Below are 18,780 nucleotides of genomic sequence, written 5' to 3' on the forward strand. Positions count from 1 at the left end.
ACGAAACAAAATGAAAGTGTGGCTGGTGAGATTCAAAAAACCAGCTACAGAACCCCACAGTGGCCAAAAGTGCAAGATCACTTACCACAGCGGGTGTGGCGCAGTCTCTCCTCTATCTTCACCCATCATCCACCAAGACTCATCTTCAGCTTTACCAACACGCCAAAAGAGCCTCGGGGGGGAAAGAGGATAAAAGACAGACCTTTCCCATACGATAGAGGTAACAATGGTCTGCGCAAGATGCCAAAAGAAACTCAAACAAACCGAGTTAGCCACTCCGGGAGTCAAACGCAAAAGTGAGATGTACTATGGCTCACCATCGTCTTCGCTCGGTGGCGGAGGAGCAGGAGCAGGAGCAGGGGTGGCGAGTAAAAGCAAGCCGACGTTAGGCAATGCCGGTATCTCGAAGGTGGGTTTACCATTTTGCTTTTGTCCTATCTCCAGTATGTATCCCAGGGAACTAACAGCCATGAAGAATAAACTTCTCAGCGCCAAAGCTAAGAATCCATATGCGGCGTACTCGTCGTCGTGTGAGATGTGCAAGACGAAGACCGAGCAGGGCCGTAAGTTCTGTCAACGCTGTGCTTATCAGAAGAATGGTAAGGGTATCTTCTTTCTCGGTGGTTCTGTGCTTGTTAAGAAAGTTGAGGTTATGTGGTGCCGTATGCTAACTTCAATAGCGTGTCCCATGTGTGGAAAGAGCTTGACCGGCAAGTCATCGAAGGACCAGCCTGTGGTGCAGGGACAGAAGTTTAACTTGAAATGAATGTCTTGGATTTTTCCTCAGCTAGTTTTTCTGATAGATCGGTGTTGGGTATTAGTATGGCACGGCGTTCAGGCGTATAGTTTACAGATCCAAATATATCTGGAATATCAAGGCTCAAATTGTGGATAAAGAAAAATTTCAAAAGCTAGTTATACATGACATAATAAACTATAATATATGCAAATCTCAGCCCCATTGGAATACAGTTCGCAAGCTCTATCCGTACATACTCCCTTCTCACAACCTTAGGAAACCAACCCGATCTTACGAGCTCCAGATGTATCCCCCCCCCCCCGCTAGGTTGGGTTTTACCGTTCGGCCAGCATGTTCTTGATGTTGCTATAGTATTGTGGCCGGACGAATTTGGCGATTTCGTCCTTGGCCACCCACTTGAAATCTTGAAGATTCTGCACATTTCCAGAGAGATCCGCCTGTCCGGCCATAATGCGTCCCTTGATAAAGAAAGTTTTCTCGCCCGCGAGCTGCGTTCCAGTTGTCTCGTTGGTCTTGGGCTTGACGAAGTTGTACACGTGATGACCCACGGGATGGAATCCCACCATAAAGGTATTCATGTTCGCTCCTGCAGATTGTGCAAGGGTACGCTCAGCAGCCTATGCCGGGTAGCATATTAGCAAGGATCCAAGGGGGCGAAGAAATAGAAGCAAATACATACCAAACGGAGGGTTTCTCCCTCAGCCACAGGAGAGCTAGGCAGTTTCCAATAGCCATCCTTAGACTGAACGAGCAGGTAGAGTGTCCTTTGCAGGGCCCTGTTGAGACTCTTGAAGTCGCCCTTCTTATCAGCCTCCGTCTCCCGGGAAAACGGTCGGGGAATCTCTTCCTTCTTGCTAGTATCCTGGGAGGTGGCATTTGCAGTAGCCTCTGCATCTTGGACAAGCATTTCAACCATGTGGTTCGGCTCCGCCTCAACCGCTCCGACTAGGAGTTCATCGTTCCATGCCTCCTTCGAGTAGGCATTGTATTTGCCAATGTCACGGGCGGGGGTCTGGCGTTCACGAATCTTACGCTTCCAGTCCTCATCGACAGGTGTTCCCCTCTTGAAGTAAAAATATTTAGTGAAGGGAAGTGCCAATCGCTCGTTCAGTCGTTTCTGATAAAAGTAGTACGCTTTCTCGAATTCGGTGAGGTCGCGTGTGATCTGAGGGGGGCGGGAGAGGAGCACACCCGCGTTAATGGTGTAGGTGGGTTTCACGACAGGGAACGTAGATGTAGCTGTGGAGGGAGATTCAGAGGGAGATTGTGTGGCGGCCGAGGCATAATTGCGACGGACAAGTGTCTCTTGACAGCTTCGGCACACTCTGGAGTCGGTGATTGAAGGCCCTGCAGAATTGTCAGTGCTCAGTAAACTTCGGTCATAATAGTATTCACAATGCCATACTCAATACTGAGGCTATGCGCCTGGCGCCATTGGATCCCGAAGACATATCCCCGAATGCGCTGTTGGGCGTAGTGGTTGAACAAGCGTCACTCCGATATTTCCATGCAAGAAAAGTTGGCGGTCACCTGTTTTGTTCTGCTGCGAGACTACCAAACACACGCTAGTCCTAGAGAGGTTAGCGGTCACATGACCCAACGCATTTTCTTCAGTTCGTTTTCGCCTCGAGCTTCTTGTTCCTTCTTTCTCTTCCCACAGCACCATTTCCTTATCGTCACTGCGTTAAGCTTCACCCACGACCAGTCGATCATTTTCCGGTGCTCAGAGAGAGTGTCTTGCGGCAATTTTCGCTAGCGGTACCTTCTTTAGTCCAAGGTGTACTGTTAGATAGACGCTGCGCACATCCCACATGAGACAAGGTTTCTTGAGCTGTCTTGCAATTAAGATCGTATATCTTATCTTGACTAAGTTGAGGAGCAAGCATTGTACGAAGCCATTGCAGAATGTGTAGAATAATAGAAGCTCCTGGTACTTGTTGGAAAGGCTCTATCGAGTCTACCCCGCTACCCAAGTCGAGCATCCCAAGTCGTAGTGAAGGGCCCTGGTGATCAGGCACCGATTTTAGATAACCGTGTGCTTAATTTTGCTGGAAAAGCTGTGTGTTTCTATTTTGATTGAAGAGACCTGCTTCTCTCGTCTCTCTCTCTCTCAGTGTGTGTGTCTGTGCTTCCTGAAAGGGGTAGACATTTTTCTTGTCGGCAGCCTGCTCTTCGCAGTGGTTCGACCCTTGGAGACATCCAATTAGAGCGTGCGGTATTGGACTCGAAGCTGGGCAGTAATGCAGTGCTTCAAAGAATGAAAAAGTCGCATCCAAAGGTTCATACCTAGTACCATGTTCGACTAGCAGAATACTGGCCTGAACACTGGCAATTATAGGAGGGGAAGTAAACGTTTTCTCGTCCCAAAGTTCTCATCACTTGCCACTTTTCGCGGGGACCTAACCTTCCCACCAGAGTATCTGGGTACTAAAGATTTGAAACCAGAAATAAATGTCGAGGCCATGGACGTTACAGGACACACATTTCCATACCACCTTCCAAAGATCCTGGATGATCTGTCATCATGCACCTTTGTTTCTCTGGACTTTGAGTTCTCTGGGATTGCAACCACCGTCGCCGGACGAGGACCACAGAGTCTACAGCAAAGGTATCAAGAAGTGAAAGAATGCGCGGATAAATACCAGATCTTACAGGTTGGTATGACTACTTGTCATGAAGATACTTTGAATGGTAAGCTTTACTCCCTCTTTTACTTCTGCTTGATTTTGGTTCCCCCACATCAAATGATTCCGTAATAATGGCGGCCACATATAGCAACGTATACACTCAAACCGTACAATCTATATTTGAACCCAATCATTGACCGTAAGCTCGAGGTAGAGCGGACGTGGTCTTTCCAGAGCGGAGGTAAGTCGATGCTTGTGACTTCCGTCCTCATCAGACGCTAATTGTGCTGTCGCAGCTGTTGAATTTCTGCTAGAGAACAAGTTCAGCATGGACGCTTTGCACAGAGATGGTGTCCCCTATCTATCTAGAGAAGAAGAAGCGCGGGCCATTTCCAAGGTGATCGAACGTCACAACCGTTCCGCATTGCGTAGGTCTCTGGATGTTAAAGAAACCGAATACGAGTCAATCGAATTTCTCAAGATCGTTCGACAGCTAGTCGATGCCTGGCTTGCTCTTGGTGATGTTGGTTACCAGCTCGCGCAGATTCTACTCGTCTAATAATAACACTAGAAACGTGAGCATTATCTCAATATACCGCCACCCACTCGCCTTATTCAAGCCCAGAAACTCAGATCCCTGCCGTCGGTATTGAATAGGTTCCAGAAAAGGCTTGTCCACCAACTGATCGAAGCGGAATACCCCTCTCTGGTGAGTATTGGGAAGCCCACATTCGTCCAAATTATCGACTACAATGAAGAGCGGGAGAAAGCAATTCGAGACCAGAGGGTAAAGTGGGTTGAAGAACATGCCCGGAGGCAGACCGGCTTCAGATGGGTAGCAGAGGCATTAGTTGGTGGTGATCTCTCTAACCTTGATCCGCATTCTTTCTCTATCCTAAGCACAAATAATGCTCAAGCTGGACAGCGAAGTTATGCGCTTAAGGATTTCTCAGACAGACTTAAGGAGCGTCTCAAATCCCATCAGCTCCTGCTCGTGGGCCACAACCTTTTTACAGATCTAATATACTTTTGCCGCACCTTTTTTGGACCCCTACCGGACCGTCTTGAGGATTTCCAATCTCTGGTGCATGACCTTTTTCCGCTGCTCGTTGACACAAAATACATGGCCACCCATAACTGCGGCTCGATCAACCCAAGATCTTCATTGCAGGAAATAAACGACAGCCTGCTACAGACTCCCATACCTGCAATCAGTGAGTCAAGTTTTCGCCCGAATTATTTTCACCAAGGGGCTGACAACTACTCAGGCATACATCCACAGTTCGCAAAGTACCACACCCAAAAGATTGACCACGAGGCAGGCTATGATAGCTTGCTTACGGCTCAAGTATTCATAAAGCTTTCCGCACAGTTACGTGGCGAGCAGTCCACGGTGAATGCAAGCCCAGAGTTACGTACCTCGAAGGCATCTCCTCGCGCCAAAAGGGGAAGCTCCCGTAGAAAGTTCAAACTACATGAACTAAGCGAAGCCCTTGACGAAGTAGATAATTCTCGGGCGCGTGTTGGAGAGCAACCGGCCCTTTCATCTGAGGAAGTAAGAAAGGCCAACAACGGCGAACTAATTCCACGATCCGGCTCACCATTCTGGAGCATCTATGCTAACAAAATACGTGTCTTTGGAACTGAGGAGAGAGTCTGCAACATTGGATGAAGGAATGAAAGAAATTGAACGGGTGAAAGGTTCTGCCCAATAATTTTACATACTATAATCTGGCATACGCAGTATTTAAAGCGAGCATACAGAAAAAAAGCCCAGGTAAGATGACGGCCAACCGTGCGGATTCATCCGATTCCACACTGTCTTCCAAGGGAAGTCCAGAATAAATTCTCGAATCAATCCATTTTAAAACATTGAACAAGGCGAGACGAAATCTAGAGAGCTGTCAACAAGAAGCGAGGCGAAGAAATCTGGAGTCCCGTGACATCCCATCCAACCCCAGACCAACCGAGGGAAAACGAATGATTCCCAGCCCGTTCCCCAATATGTACCACACCACAGCTTTCCATCCATCCATCCATTCTAGAGCTCGATTACATTGATCGCGTGCTTGCTCTCTCCCGATTTTGCCATTATTCCGGGTTTCCCGCAGCTCTAGATTACCCCCCTTGATCGATTCTCCATCTTCAGTGTCTCCAACTTGGCCCAACCTCCGCTGGCGGTGAACAATGGCCGACGATGGATCCTATCTGTCGGCGTCCACACCCTTACTGTCCCCCTCGAAGTTGTGCTCCAAAACCTACAAAAAAGCCTCCAACCTCTTCTTGACTCGTCGCTTACAAGAAGCTCTCGTGGCCCTCGAGCCTGTAATTACTGTGACCCGCGGGAATGACGACCAAGAAGTCATTGGTGATGAGTCGCTGCCACCAATTGCTACAGTCTCCACCACCTGGCGCATCAAGGTGTGGAATTTATACATTACACTTCTCAGCTCTATCATCGACCTAGGCCCAGAAGATGGCAAGGCGACAATTGGACAGAAAGAATGGAAGGCCATCTCGACGCAAGTTCGCGACGGTGGAATATGGGAGATGGTCGTCCAGATTGGCTACCAAGGACGAGAGGGCTTGGTAGACGCAGAGGTCGTCTATAATTTGTGGGTTTGATGATCCCTTTTGGGTTGATCCAACTGACCACTAACTAACTGCTTTTCCAACAGAGGAACTCTACTACTCAACCACTCGCCTTCGCAAGCCGTCAACCAGCAACGACTTGAAACCTACCTCTCTTCATATGGCCAGCCGCACCTAGATATCGAAGAACATCTGCAGAATTCCCCCACCAGCTCTCAAAGGCCTCGGGCTCGACCTCACAATGGAACCGATACACCGAAGGAGTTAAATGCACGAGTGCGGCTAATCGAATTGTTCACCCTTCATGTTCTCCCACGGAACGAAGAGTGGGATTATGCGCGCGAGTTCATCAACCTCAGCGAATTTCTAGATGAGGAGCGGAAGGAGATCTTCTTACAGACGCTGGACGGGCTCCAAGAAGAGAAAGAGCAGGGCAAACTACGCGCAGCGGCACTGCAACGAGAGAAAGATGCGGAGTTGGATAAGCAAGTACGCGAAGCCGAACGTCAAAGAGCGGAGGAAGCCGCCGCCGCGGAGCGAGCAGCTCAACAGAAGAGCCCGAAACGCGGTGGCAGCGAGGTGGACTATGGCGTCGAGAAAACCAATGCAAATGGTGGTAGTGTCCGGGGGAAGAAAAGTTTGGAGAAGAGTGCTGGCAGCAAAGCTGGAAACTCATCCTCACGACCAGCCTTCTCCCCGCCCGGCTCGAAGAATCTCAAGAAGCCCGAGAAGCCCGAGACTCGAGCCAGACAATCGCAAGCACTCGCAACGGTGCTTCGCAACTTAGTGCGGTATCTAGGGAAATCTATTTCCAACAATCCACTGTGGTTCATCCGATCATTGTTGTTCATCCTGGGGATTATTTTCGCCCTCAACCGACCTAACATTCGGGAACGCATCCGGAGAATCACAGGGTCTGGATGGGATAAAGTCAAGGGGACAGTTGGGATGGGTGTGAAGGTGAGCTATATCTGATGGAGATTACTTTACGTCTTTTATCTTCCGTGTCTATTCCATACTCTATTACTTTTCATCCTGCCATAACAGTTCCACGGGCTTTTTTTTTTTTTTTTTTTTTTTTTTTTTTCCCTCATGGTTGTGATATATCTTTTCCCACCTGTAAATTCTATTCCACATTCTTTCTGTGAACGGTTACATTACTTTTTGGGCGACAAAAACGTTAGATCTATATATATATATATATATATCATCTCGGGCTTGGGGAAGATCCCCCAACAAAAACTTTTTATGTCTTCCGCAAATTTCCCCGATTTCAAGGACCATTACTTGACCCGCGATCGTTTGCACCGGGCTCCGTCTCTGGCAAAGAAGACGTTAGATGGCCTGTCATCTCGGGCTGTGCAGGTTCGGAGCCCTGGTTCTCACAGTCCTTCTTATCGAATTTTCTTTTCCACCGTTGAAAAACATGAACGAAAACATGGGCTACGCAGAGCTGCTCGGTGGTGTAGAGCAGTACAGGAATTGAGGTTTTGGATTTCACAAACAGGTCGAGGGGCGTCCACATAGCATACAGTAATGGAATGCCTAATGCGGTGCTTTTCGCGGGGCCACAGAAACACACTGCGATGGTTTCCTCAGGGACCACTTGTTTGAAGACGTGCCACTTTCCGACAGTCCAGGCGGCAAGAAATCGGGGTGGTCGGGCGAGGGAGAAGCAGACCGCTGTCAGGAACACATAAAGCGCGATATTGAACAAAACAACAAAGACAATGCTCTCGGCTGAGAGATTCTGGAGAGCGTCTGTTGCAAAACAGGATGAAAAGGTCGTCCTGACAGAACCGTCAGAGACAACATTCCGATTCTTGGTGGCCGTTTGGGAGATGGGGGAAGAGGGAAATACTCACCAGATCATCAGAAGCAAGCACACAGTGCCAACCTTCGCAATCTTGTACTTGAGAATAATATGCGCCGTCTTCTTCGGCCACATCCACCGAACCAACTGCCCCACGGCCAATGGCAACAGCACGGCAAGCCCCAGTTGCTTAAAGACATTGCGATACATCCCCGTGAGATCACCATCCTGGTCCCTCCAGAGATCGAACTCGGGCGTGCGCGGTAACAGGGTCACGGTCCAGCCGGCGGTAATAAAGGGACCCAGCAAATTCGCAATCAAGACTTCAGCCAAGGCGGCCGCATCGTCTCCGCCCGCCGAGCGGGTCATCACGACATTCGACGCAATGGTAGTGGGGATGCACGCGGTAAACACGTACCCAGCCAGCACCGCACGGTCGATCTTCGCGTGGAGATCAGCGGCCACGATGGCATGCACCACGGCCAGCACCAGCGCGGGGATAAACAGAAACGACGTGGCCTGGACCAGGACATGAAGCCGCCAGTTGAAGAGCTGGCGGACGAGCTTTTCCTGCGGGATGCTCAGGCCCGAGATGAGGAACACCATGGCCACGGCACCGTAGAGGATGCTATACTCTGATCTAATGATGCCGCCGTGTTTGGCGACATTGGGGAAGAAGTATGCCAGGACACAGACAACGCCAACCCCGATGATAAGCCATTGGTGGAGGATGAATTTAGCGACGGTAGAGCATTTTCGTCGGAAGGGGTTGTTGGGGGTGTCTGTGCTCATTACTGTGACTGTTGCTCATGCTCATATGTGAAAATTAATCGATCGGAGACAGGGATAAAAAAAGTATATCTATCTATCTAGTAACGGGTTCAAACTTCATGCTCTGTACGGAGTAAAGAAAGACCACCGGTGAATGAAGATCGGGCATGACTCCGATGGAAGGAACCGATAGGGAAAACAATCTGCCTATCATCAAGTCTACTACAAGGTTATAGTTATCTATTCCTCAATCTGGGAGTACTTATAGAATGGGGGAAAATTCCCCCCCATCAGGATGATTTCCTCTATATGTATATCGTACTTGGATTTGTAGATCAACAGCAGACCTCGGCTTGGATTATTATGTATACTCAACCAGATTTCACATGAAAAGTCCAAGTCAACCGCTTGAGTACGGTACCATTGGTATATTCCGCGCCATTCCCCAGAACCTAGAAAGAATGCTTTTATAACTAGAGGAAAGGCTTGTTAGTAAACCAGTCTATTAACTACATAGTTAACTAACTAGCAGAATTTTTTTTTTTTTTTTTTTTCGGCTGTTCCGGTTGTCTTCCGCTCGTCCAGGCAGAGCTCTCTCCGCTTCCCCGTCTCAGGAGAGAACACGACTCAGTTTCGTCCCTGTTAGGGGCAGTTCACCCCAGAGACTACAGAGTACAGAGTACAGACAGACTGTGTATGTATCCCGCTAATACAGAGCCCGCTGCTGAGCCGAGGGTAGTTAGACTTCCGTATCTCTCCGTACTGGTTCGCACACCAGACTTTGTGAATATCCGATATCGTCACTTATCGGCCTCGTGACTTCTGGGGAATTAAGGGACAGGAAATTGGTCCTGGATGTATTTAATTTTCACTGCTTTCGCTCTCTTCTTTTGTTGGACTTGATCCGAGACTTTGAACATCTCCAACCGCTGAATCCGACTTTCGACGATATCTTGAAGACACGCAACCCCATAATTTAGGCAAAAAAAAAAAGAAGAAAAAAAAAAAGAAGAGCAATGTCTGCTAAAGGGGGCAATGGCAAGAAGCCAGCCTCTCCGGCTGTAAACTTGATCGGTAGAGTATACCTTGTTGTTTCGAACCCGGGGGAGGGAAAGAGAAGTGCATACAATACTGATCAGTGAGCAGCTGGTGGTGGTGCTGGTATGATGGAGGCTCTGGTCTGTCATCCTCTAGGTATGGGAAACCCCCCCTTTTCAGTTGATGCAATCTCCTAGACAATGCGCTTACAATTCTTTGCTAGATACAATCAAAGTCCGCATGCAGCTTTCGCGGCGCGCCACCGCTCCAGGTGTAAGTATCGTCAGTGAGTCCATACAGCCACGCAATCGCTAACAACCCTTGGGATGTCCAGGTAAAACCTCGGGGGTTTATTACCACCGGAGTTGAAATCGTGAAGAAGGAAACCGCGCTCGGCTTGTACAAGGGTCTCGGGGCGGTTCTCGGCGGTATCATCCCCAAGATGGCCATTCGGTTTACTTCCTATGAGTCGTACAAGGGCATGCTTGCAGACAAGGAGACTGGAGCCGTCACGAGCAAGGCTACTTTCCTGGGTATGTTCTTCATCCTGATTTGCGATCCCCCCGCCCCCGGCGTAAGCTATCCAGAAAATGCTAACCGCGCTGCGTCATCGATTTAGCCGGTCTGGCTGCTGGTGTGACTGAAGCCGTGGCGGTGGTCAACCCAATGGAAGTCGTCAAGATTCGTCTGCAAGCGCAACACCACAGTTTGGCCGATCCCCTGGATACCCCCAAGTACCGCAGCGCCCCGCACGCGCTCTTCACCGTGATCAGGGAGGAAGGGTTCAGCACCTTGTACCGCGGTGTTTCTCTCACCGCGCTCCGACAAGGAACCAACCAAGCCGCCAACTTCACCGCATACACTGAGCTCAAGGCTTACCTGCAGCGCTCTCAGCCCGAATACACCAACGCCCAGCTTCCTTCGTACCAGACCACCCTGATCGGGTTGATCTCCGGTGCCGTCGGTCCCTTCTCCAACGCCCCCATCGACACCATCAAGACCCGTCTGCAGAAGACCCGCGCAGAGCCTGGCCAGTCGGCCGTTGCACGTATCATGGTTATCGCCAAGGACATGTTCAAGCAGGAGGGTGCCCGTGCCTTCTATAAGGGTATCACCCCGCGTGTGATGAGAGTTGCCCCCGGCCAGGCCGTCACTTTCACCGTGTACGAGTTCCTGAAGGGTAAGCTCGAGGCATCCAACTGGGCGTTTGTCGGAGGAAGTTTCGAAGAGTAAAAAAAAAAAATCAAAAATCAAAATCAATAACCCCCCTCTGTGAGTTGAAAACAGGGCCGCTGTAACATTCTGGAAAGCATTTGATACCATGAGTATGAGAATGGTGGCGTTTCGATTCCAGTGCGAGAGATCTCTTTCTCACTGCATTATCCGTCTCTTTTTATTTCTTATTTATTTTTTGTATATTGTCCTTTTGGTTTTGAGGGTTTGGTTTTTTCGGAAAAGCATCAGATCGGTCAAATCCATAGGGGATGGATTGTATATAGCTTAGCTTTGCCCTTGGTTTTTTTTTTTTTTTTTTTGGCTTTCGTTTCATTTGCCTGGGATATACCGTATATAATTCGGATAGAGCACAAATTCAGGCTTGAACTGTTTATTGAGAGAGAGAGAGAGAGAGAGAGAGAGAGAGAGGCACGGAAGTGAAAAAGAAACCCCGCTAAATAGGTACCAACACACCGCTCTGCTTCTACTGCTTTGCATTTCCCCTCTCTCTCTCTCTCTCTCTCTCTCTCTCCTGAACAAATCAATCCAAATCATATTCCACTACGAGGTTGGACATACGTGGCCCATCTGCAGCCAGCCGGAATTGCCTACAGAGTACATTCAAAATGCAGTCCGGAATCTCGGGTATGTTGCTTTCCAGGACGATTTCCAAGCCATACATACTAGAAAAACTAACAATAAACAGTCTCCCAAGACCTCCACGATGCATTTAATGCCTTCGCCGCGGACTCGTCCATCTTCTGCCTCCCCGTAACAATCACATCCGAGAGTCTCACCCCGCTCCCGACAATCCCCTTTTCCCTAGGGGCAACGGGAAATGCATTCTACTCCTCCCTGGCGCAATTGTCTTCGGTCCTCGAGCCCAAAACACCCATTTATCTTCTGCTGCGTCGTGCCCCCTCGCTTGCCCATGGCAGTGGCGGCAGTGGCGGCGGACTCTCCGCGCTCATGGCCCTCACTTATATCCCGTCCAACGCCGGGGTGCGCGCAAAGACCCTCTTCGCGTCGACGCGGGCAACGCTCGTCCGCGAACTAGGCAGTGAGAAGTTCGCCGAGACCATTTTCGCGACGGACGAGGACGAGGTTGTCGGGCAGAGTGCGTGGCAGGAGAGAGACGCCGAGAGAAATGGCACGGCTACGGGGGGGGTCCGGCGCGAGGATCTAATGGGTGACAAGGAGAGGGAGTTGGAGGCTGTAAGGAAGGCCGAGGAGCTGGCGAGAACCGGTACGCCGGGGAGGGATATTGGCATTGGGGGCACCTTTGTGAGAGGCGGGGCAGCCGGGGCAGCGAGGATGCGGATTGAGATGAAGGTGGATGAGGATATGAAGGGAGCTTTGGAACAGTTGCAACAGGGAGCACTTGTGCAAATGGTGAGTGATCGAGGGTTATTTATTTCCGCGGTTTTATCTGATATGCTAACATGTTTGGTAAATACAGGCCATTGATATCCCAACTGAGACGTTGAAACTCGCCGCCGCTGAGTCTGCGGTTGCTGCCGAATCCGTCCAAACACACATCTCCTCATCCTCGCCAAGATACACTTTTTATCATTATCCCGACTCCGATGCAGTGATCTTCATTTATACGTGCCCTTCGGATTCGTCCATCAAGGAACGCATGCTGTACGCCAGCTCCCGGAACCACGCGCTGCAGGTGGCCGAGCAACAGGGTCTCAAGATTTCAAAGAAGGTCCGTGTGACATTCCCAAGCACGCGCAGTTGGATTTCAATATATGCTGACAACGAACCACGCAGATCGAAGCTTCTTCCCCCGACGAGATCACGGGCGAAAGACTGCACGAGGAAGTGAACCCACCACAGAACGCCGGGCTCCGGCAAGGATTCGCAAGACCTAGACGACCTGGAAGGTAGAGAGATTTCTTTTTCTAGCCCCTGTTGCCCGACTCCAGATAGCGGGCACCCGGGATTTAGCTCTAGTGCCCGAGACAGGGAGAGTCTGCGCCTTTCCGCTTCTCCTGTAACTAGTTAAGTCTGGATTTGTCATATTCGCCCCTCGGGCCCAAGTCGGCAGTAAAAAAAGAGATCTCTAGCTCGAAGCGACGTAGCATAGGGTGGCGACCATCTCGCTATAAATCTCAATATAGACGCCCCCGCACATAACCAGCAGAAAGAAGGACCAAGGACGGATCAATGATTCCGAAAACTTTTCTTCTGGTAGAATAAATCCGTCCTGGAGCTTCCCAAATTTATAATCTTCGGGCAGCCATCTCGGTCCTTTTCTAACCTCGTGCACTCAAAACAGTAAAAGGCATCGCTGATTCCTTCGCCCCCGCAGACGATGCACTTGTTCTGATAATTACCGAAGGAGCATTCGTCACAGATTCGAACGAGGGTCGTGGGGCGCACGTAGGAGTCACACACGGGGCATTTTCCATCGCACTTATCACACAGACGGCCGATAGAGATGCCAGGTTGCTTGCGGCACATAACGAGATCGGGGTGGTGGCGGGACATGTTGCTTCTGTTGTGGACGGCCGGGGGGGGGGGGGGGATTGTGGGAAAGAAAGGAACGTGGTTGAGAGGGGGGCTGGACGTGGAGAAACGAAAGAGATTACAAATTCCGAGTGTTGGAACCTGACTGCGCGCTGAACTGGGAGGAAGGAGGGAGTAAGTGATCGAAAGTGTTGGGAAAAAGCGAGTGATTATTGAAGTTGGGCGGGAAGGAAAAAAGAAGAAGAAGAAGAAGAAGAAGAAGCGTGGACACCTTGACACCTTGACGCCTGGACGGACAGATCGGGTAATTGGTCCGTGCGCGGGGATGCTGGGCTTTTGCGGTTCGGAGTGCGATCGCGTTCGAGGGACAGTCAAGTTCATACTTCCCCCCATCTCTCAATCAATCAATCATGGCAGAAGGGTACTGTGATCTCCTTTCCCATCTCTACTAGCTTGGATTAACTGCTAACAATCTATCCCCCCTCTTACAGATCTCTAGCATCTGCAGTTGTCCTCCCCGACGTGGAAAGCCCAGGCCCTTCCCCCGACGCAGGTCTAAAGCGGAAACAATCGTCCACCACCGATCAGGACACAGACCTCAAACGTCGACGGCTCAGTGGCCAGATTGAAAACCAACCCCCGGAGTCTGCTCCGAGCCAGAGCCAGTCTTCTCCTGGTACAGCAGGGAAAGATTCCGATCGGAGACTAAACCGCAGAGATGAGGAGCGCAAGCGCGGCCAACGGTTGTTTGGATCGCTACTGGGGACGCTTTCGCAGAGTTCCAATTCCGCGGCGCAGCGACGACGCGCGGATATCGAGAGGAAGCAGCAGGATAAACTGAAGTTACAGGATGAGGAGTATGGCGAGCTGAAGAAGAAGCGGAGGGAGGAGCGGATAGCAACGAGGAAGAAGGAGCAGAAGCTGTACGAGAAGGAAGTGGTAGGTTCTCCCATGGCTTTGGGCGCTGAAATAGACCGGTCGGGGCTGATTGCATGTAATTTGACAGATGCAAACGCGACATACGAATCTGGTGGCAATGGCTTACTGTCTCAAGACAAGGACAGAGCCGGTTCTGGTAAGCAGCAAGGCTTGTCTAGGCTCATCACCCCATTTGTCTGACATGTCTTTAGTACTATAAGCCGTGGCAACTCCGGCCCCAGAACGAATCAATTATCCGAGACCAAGTGCACGACGCAGAAGCTACAGTTGCTCGAGAGCTGGAAGAGTTTGAAGCACGGAGCGCAGCCCAAGAGGAAGAGGCCCTGGATACCGAGAAACAGAAGCTACCGGAGGAGACTGCAGAGCAAGCCTCGACGTCGAAAGATACCCAGAATGCACAGAGCACCGAGCCAGAAACCGACCCAGCGAGAGCGGAAACCAACCACGATAAGGACCCTAGCATAGTTAAGACTGAGAGTACCCCAGCAATCCATAACGATATACCACTGAATCACGACCAAGCAGACGTCCATCGGGGCGCGGAAGATGATGGCGGAGAGGTGGTTGAAGACAATGAAGACACGGTTATTTACTGAGCAACACCTGAGAAGTCTCTGCGTTATCTTCATCCCCCTCTTACTTTATCTCATGTAGTTTATGCTGCAGTTGAGGATAACGAGGGCCGAGGCATCTTGTCGGGAAACACCTTCCATGTCACCACCAACGTCAAAGTCCACATCTTCCAAGACAAATTGAGATCAAAATCCCTGTTCTTCTAGTTACTCGGTCCTTTACCCTTTTTTCATCCACATCCGGTTTCACGTGATGGATGGGGGAATTCTTGTCTCACAAAAAAAAACATAAAACAATTCAACCCCTCTTTGGAGAAATAATCTCATGGTTTTTTTATTGATATCTTTTTTTTCTTTCTTAAAAAGGAGCCAGATTTTAATTGTCCCGTGTCTCCTCCTCCAGCCTAGATCAATCGTGTGAAGCGGTCGCAGCCATGCCCGTCCATAAAATCAGCGTATCTGGGGATGCGCGAGTTGAGTATGGCTCTGCATTCGTGAACGGGAAAACATACGGTAGGAGCTTGTTTCTGTTTGTTGTCTATTCCAATCCAATACTGTAATGCTGCTCTGCGTTTCGAGTGGAGTTTACTTGAAGGGATTCTGAGGTGTTTGTTAAGAACCTCCAGCTCACGATGTACATGATGATATATGATATATGATGTATATTTAGGCTACTTGTCCAGCGAACCGCGAACTGGGAAACTCCGAGGCACGGTATTTCTAGTACGTCTTCTCAACTGTTGTCTTAAGCATTGAGAAAACTCACAAATACCAGCTCCATGGATTTCCCGATCTGTCAATGGGATGGCGATACCAGATCCCTCTATTCGTGAACAAGGGGTTCCGAGTCATTGCGCCAGACTGTCTAGGATACGGAAGAACCGTAAGATGAATAGATGAATCCCTCCTCGTGCATCCCCACTAATATGGCCAGGATGCACCGGACGACCTCGCCGCGTATTCCAACAAAAACTGCGCCGACGACATCAAGGAACTCGCTTCGCAACTGGGCGTATCCAAGATCATCCTGGGCGGACACGACTGGTACGGTAACCTTTTATAGCTCCCATGCCTAAGACCTCATTAAAAAAAAAAAAAAAAAAAAAAAGAGAAGCATGTCGCTAATAGACTCGCCAAGGGGCGCATTTCTCGCCTACCGAGTCGCCCTGTGGCACCCGGATCTCGTCGCCTACCTGTTCACAGTTTGTGTGCCGTACAAGGCCCCAGCGAGGAAATACTTCTCGATGGAGGATATAGTCGCGCAGGGGGCCTCGCATTTTGCTTACCAGGTGCAGTTTATCAACGGGGATTTGGAGAAAGTGATCCGTACAAGGGAAGAGCAGAAGCAGTTCCTGAATGCGCTGTACGGCGGACGAACGGACAAGCAGGAGTTCGCGTTTGATGTGAATTCGGGAGTGGATTTGCAGAGGTTGCCTCAAGTGAAGGCGTCTCGGCTGCTGAGTGAGGAGGTGAGTGAGTGAATTGCCTTTTTTTTTCTTTAAAAGATCTCATCATCGCTTGGGGGGGAGGGGGTTGCACTGCACTGCACGTTGGCTGACGGAATTTAGGAAATGGAATATTACTCGTGGGAATTCACCAGACATGGTCTTCGGGGCCCTTGTATGTGCGATCTCACTCCTTGTTCTCTGGATTGATCCCTGGTATGGCTAAAACCGGAAAACGTGCAGTGAATTGGTACAAAACCAGAGAAATCAACTTTGAGGATGAGCTCGGTCTCCCAACAGACCTTATCAATGTCCCTGTTCTGTTCATCCAGGCGCTTCGTGACGAGGCCCTCCCGCCGCATTTAGGAAAGGGCATGGAAAAGTCTCTTCCCCTGTTGACGACTAGGCAGGTGAATACCTCGCATTGGGCGCTTTGGGAGAAGCCAGAGGAGGTTAATGAGATTTTGTCTGGGTGGGTGGATGAGGTTGTTAATGATTCGCGCTTAGGTAAATTGTAATCTTCTTTTCTACGTCGAATAATCCTCCTTTGGTTTGGCTGCTCAAGGCATCGAGTATATTTTGAATATCATCTTGTACATATGTGTGGTTTGTGATTAGGGTACATTATTATAACTACTCATAACTAAAGAAACAAAGGACTAACGTCGAGCCGTAAAACAATTACAAAGAACAAGATGTAGCTATCTCATACATAGGACGCAGTTATCCAGTCGTTAGAATTCCAGCACCTGCGTCTCAACATGGCACCCCGCCTTCTCCAGCCGACATAGGTACTCCTGTCCTAAGGTAGCCGTGGTGACGAGACCGCCCCGAGACACTTTCCTGACCTTGTCTTCGTGCTCTAGGATGACCATGGCAGCCTCAGCCACCAACATACCAGTCATGCGGTACATTGTCCCCTCGTACCTGAGGACACCCAGGACGCGCTTACCCGTCTCCGGGGTTTGGTCGGGGGTAGCAATCGCACGGTACTGGACCCGATCGTTTCGAGAGTCCTCCATGCGCGGCCCTTGGCCCGGCGCGAAGATGAGTTTCTTAAGAAGCCAGCGGACTGGAGCGAGAGCCAAGAGGGCCATGCCGATCATCAGGCCATAGTGGAAGACGATGCCAATGAAAGTGTTCCGGACGCGGAGGAACTGGCGGAAATAGAACCTGGGGCCGTAGAACTCGGGCATCAATGTACTGCTTCGGTGGACGATGGTAATGTCTGCGAATGATGAGGGGGAGTTGACGAGAATCCCCATGTCGCGGACGGAGCGGACTCCCAGAACCCGATCCATGATTGGCTCCGAGGGGAGGTCCTTTGGCGGCGGTGGTGGAGAGGCTGCGAGAGCGAATGGCTTCATGGAGCTGGAAAGATCCTTAAGGGAGAAGCTTTCGAATGCGGCCAAGATGGTAGCAAGAGTGCCGCCACTGGCGCCGGATGACCTACCAGCGGGTTGTTAGATATGTAGATCGAATTTTTATTAAAAAAAAAAAAAAAAAAATGTCGGGCTTACTTTATTTCATCAATTGCGCAAGCAACATGTCGGGTGTGGCAGGAGAACTTTTCGCGTACCTCCTTCACAACAGCCCAGGTCAACATGTCGGCTGGAGCGCTTTCCATGCCGACGGAAGGTATGATCTGGATATCCACGATGGTTAGGGTGTTGTGCTATCCGGGAGAAGAGAGTCTACCCACAATCGCACCGTTTGACTTGGCAGTTTCATGGTACTTTTCAACCATCTGTTTAATCCATGGCGTTTCTCCAGTTCTGCATGCGTTGTCAGCGGCAGGTTCACAAAAGCGTGCTAGGGGAGACGTACATATCGACATAATGGGTTCCATTCCTCGCGCAGGCCTCGACCACCGGTGAAGAATACAACTGGTATGGACCGACACAGTTGATAATGAGTTTTGTTCTAAGAGCCAGGGGATTTAATTCGGCTTGAGTGAGCTGAACAGCCAGCAAAGCTATAGAAGAGTTCGTCAGCACCAAGGGATAACTAACTATAATAATGTCAATACTTGATTGGCATACCTGGCTCGGTGCGGTCAGGATTGAGCTGCTTGGCCTCCTGCGCAACCCCCTCGATCTTCTGCAAGGAACGTCCTGCAAGAGCCCATTTCAGATTCGTAGGGAAATTCTGGACGATGTGCTGGACGCATAATTTGCCGCTGTATCCGGTAGGACCGAGAAGGACGATATCAAACTCCCTGTTAGACCCCATGGTAACGTGATGTTATGCTTATTTCAAGAGAACCAGACTTATATAGGTCACCTAAAGCCTTTTGGGTATCACAAATCGTACGTAGCTCTTAGGGTAGGCAGGTTTGATATGTTGCCCTTGTGCCGCGGTTCGTTCATCTATCTTCGGGGGCGTGAATATCATTGCATTACTTTGGATGACATAATCAGAACAAGGTAAGTGAACCACATGAGTTGAAAATTCGTTGGCAGAACATATCATTGGCAATTTTAGAAGAAATTACTTGTTCATTAGAGTTAAACCCCAGAAGAGATATTAGATG

The 18,780-nt window shown here is 49.9% G+C and overlaps 11 protein-coding genes across 11 annotated transcripts; 7 read left to right on the forward strand and 4 right to left on the reverse strand.

Moving 5' to 3' along the window:
* Nucleotides 1-132: 132 nt before the first annotated feature.
* On the forward strand, nucleotides 133-922 carry P175DRAFT_0504989 (cysteine-rich PDZ-binding protein). The gene is made up of 3 exons (XM_040897999.1): nucleotides 133-409; nucleotides 476-599; nucleotides 681-922. The coding sequence occupies exons 1-3, from the start codon at nucleotides 227-229 to the stop codon at nucleotides 764-766; spliced, it is 393 nt and encodes a 130-aa protein (XP_040748621.1). The 5' UTR covers nucleotides 133-226; the 3' UTR covers nucleotides 767-922.
* A 127-nt stretch (nucleotides 923-1,049) lies between these two features.
* P175DRAFT_0487489 (mitochondrial 54S ribosomal protein mL46) lies at nucleotides 1,050-2,261 on the reverse strand. The gene is made up of 3 exons (XM_040895671.1): nucleotides 2,166-2,261; nucleotides 1,440-2,107; nucleotides 1,050-1,377 (listed from the first exon to the last, which is right to left on the reverse strand). Exons 1-3 carry the CDS (start codon nucleotides 2,209-2,211, stop codon nucleotides 1,075-1,077), a joined length of 1,017 nt encoding a protein of 338 aa, XP_040748622.1. The 5' UTR covers nucleotides 2,212-2,261; the 3' UTR covers nucleotides 1,050-1,074.
* A 961-nt stretch (nucleotides 2,262-3,222) lies between these two features.
* P175DRAFT_0446452 (CAF1 family ribonuclease) lies at nucleotides 3,223-5,059 on the forward strand (the record flags this gene model as incomplete). The annotated part of the gene is made up of 5 exons (XM_040894346.1): nucleotides 3,223-3,451; nucleotides 3,536-3,628; nucleotides 3,684-3,910; nucleotides 3,959-4,601; nucleotides 4,656-5,059. The coding sequence occupies 5 exons, from the start codon at nucleotides 3,223-3,225 to the stop codon at nucleotides 5,057-5,059; spliced, it is 1,596 nt and encodes a 531-aa protein (XP_040748623.1).
* Nucleotides 5,060-5,574: 515 nt separating this feature from the next.
* On the forward strand, nucleotides 5,575-6,954 carry pex26 (the record flags this gene model as incomplete). Its single annotated transcript, XM_040898667.1, has 2 exons — nucleotides 5,575-6,002; nucleotides 6,066-6,954. The coding sequence occupies 2 exons, from the start codon at nucleotides 5,575-5,577 to the stop codon at nucleotides 6,952-6,954; spliced, it is 1,317 nt and encodes a 438-aa protein (XP_040748624.1).
* A 169-nt stretch (nucleotides 6,955-7,123) lies between these two features.
* Nucleotides 7,124-8,908, reverse strand: P175DRAFT_0466976 (uncharacterized protein). Its single transcript, XM_040894926.1, has 2 exons — nucleotides 7,845-8,908; nucleotides 7,124-7,769 (listed from the first exon to the last, which is right to left on the reverse strand). The coding sequence occupies exons 1-2, from the start codon at nucleotides 8,582-8,584 to the stop codon at nucleotides 7,253-7,255; spliced, it is 1,257 nt and encodes a 418-aa protein (XP_040748625.1). The 5' UTR covers nucleotides 8,585-8,908; the 3' UTR covers nucleotides 7,124-7,252.
* A 173-nt stretch (nucleotides 8,909-9,081) lies between these two features.
* On the forward strand, nucleotides 9,082-11,209 carry P175DRAFT_0487498 (putative succinate:fumarate antiporter (Acr1)). The gene is made up of 5 exons (XM_040895672.1): nucleotides 9,082-9,637; nucleotides 9,710-9,757; nucleotides 9,825-9,874; nucleotides 9,936-10,134; nucleotides 10,221-11,209. Exons 1-5 carry the CDS (start codon nucleotides 9,580-9,582, stop codon nucleotides 10,832-10,834), a joined length of 969 nt encoding a protein of 322 aa, XP_040748626.1. The 5' UTR covers nucleotides 9,082-9,579; the 3' UTR covers nucleotides 10,835-11,209.
* A 3-nt stretch (nucleotides 11,210-11,212) lies between these two features.
* Nucleotides 11,213-12,745, forward strand: P175DRAFT_0504994 (twinfilin). The gene is made up of 4 exons (XM_040898000.1): nucleotides 11,213-11,461; nucleotides 11,523-12,208; nucleotides 12,276-12,527; nucleotides 12,593-12,745. Exons 1-4 carry the CDS (start codon nucleotides 11,443-11,445, stop codon nucleotides 12,707-12,709), a joined length of 1,074 nt encoding a protein of 357 aa, XP_040748627.1. The 5' UTR covers nucleotides 11,213-11,442; the 3' UTR covers nucleotides 12,710-12,745.
* A 240-nt stretch (nucleotides 12,746-12,985) lies between these two features.
* On the reverse strand, nucleotides 12,986-13,312 carry P175DRAFT_0446713 (PHF5 family protein; the record flags this gene model as incomplete). Its single annotated transcript, XM_040894358.1, has 1 exon — nucleotides 12,986-13,312. The coding sequence occupies one exon, from the start codon at nucleotides 13,310-13,312 to the stop codon at nucleotides 12,986-12,988; it is 327 nt and encodes a 108-aa protein (XP_040748628.1).
* Nucleotides 13,313-13,701: 389 nt separating this feature from the next.
* P175DRAFT_0512392 (pinin family protein) lies at nucleotides 13,702-14,826 on the forward strand (the record flags this gene model as incomplete). The annotated part of the gene is made up of 4 exons (XM_040898668.1): nucleotides 13,702-13,712; nucleotides 13,783-14,230; nucleotides 14,298-14,366; nucleotides 14,422-14,826. 4 exons carry the CDS (start codon nucleotides 13,702-13,704, stop codon nucleotides 14,824-14,826), a joined length of 933 nt encoding a protein of 310 aa, XP_040748629.1.
* Nucleotides 14,827-15,063: 237 nt separating this feature from the next.
* Nucleotides 15,064-16,865, forward strand: P175DRAFT_0504996 (uncharacterized protein). Its single transcript, XM_040898001.1, has 7 exons — nucleotides 15,064-15,315; nucleotides 15,473-15,525; nucleotides 15,578-15,685; nucleotides 15,737-15,846; nucleotides 15,941-16,271; nucleotides 16,371-16,422; nucleotides 16,491-16,865. Exons 1-7 carry the CDS (start codon nucleotides 15,237-15,239, stop codon nucleotides 16,763-16,765), a joined length of 1,008 nt encoding a protein of 335 aa, XP_040748630.1. The 5' UTR covers nucleotides 15,064-15,236; the 3' UTR covers nucleotides 16,766-16,865.
* P175DRAFT_0487513 (uncharacterized protein) lies at nucleotides 16,819-18,775 on the reverse strand. The gene is made up of 5 exons (XM_040895673.1): nucleotides 18,290-18,775; nucleotides 18,075-18,222; nucleotides 17,950-18,022; nucleotides 17,768-17,892; nucleotides 16,819-17,696 (listed from the first exon to the last, which is right to left on the reverse strand). Exons 1-5 carry the CDS (start codon nucleotides 18,477-18,479, stop codon nucleotides 16,982-16,984), a joined length of 1,251 nt encoding a protein of 416 aa, XP_040748631.1. The 5' UTR covers nucleotides 18,480-18,775; the 3' UTR covers nucleotides 16,819-16,981.
* Nucleotides 18,776-18,780: the final 5 nt, after the last annotated feature.

Source organism: Aspergillus ochraceoroseus (assembly GCF_002846915.1).
Source record: "Aspergillus ochraceoroseus IBT 24754 chromosome Unknown P175scaffold_11, whole genome shotgun sequence".
NCBI classification, from domain to species: domain Eukaryota; kingdom Fungi; phylum Ascomycota; class Eurotiomycetes; order Eurotiales; family Aspergillaceae; genus Aspergillus; species Aspergillus ochraceoroseus.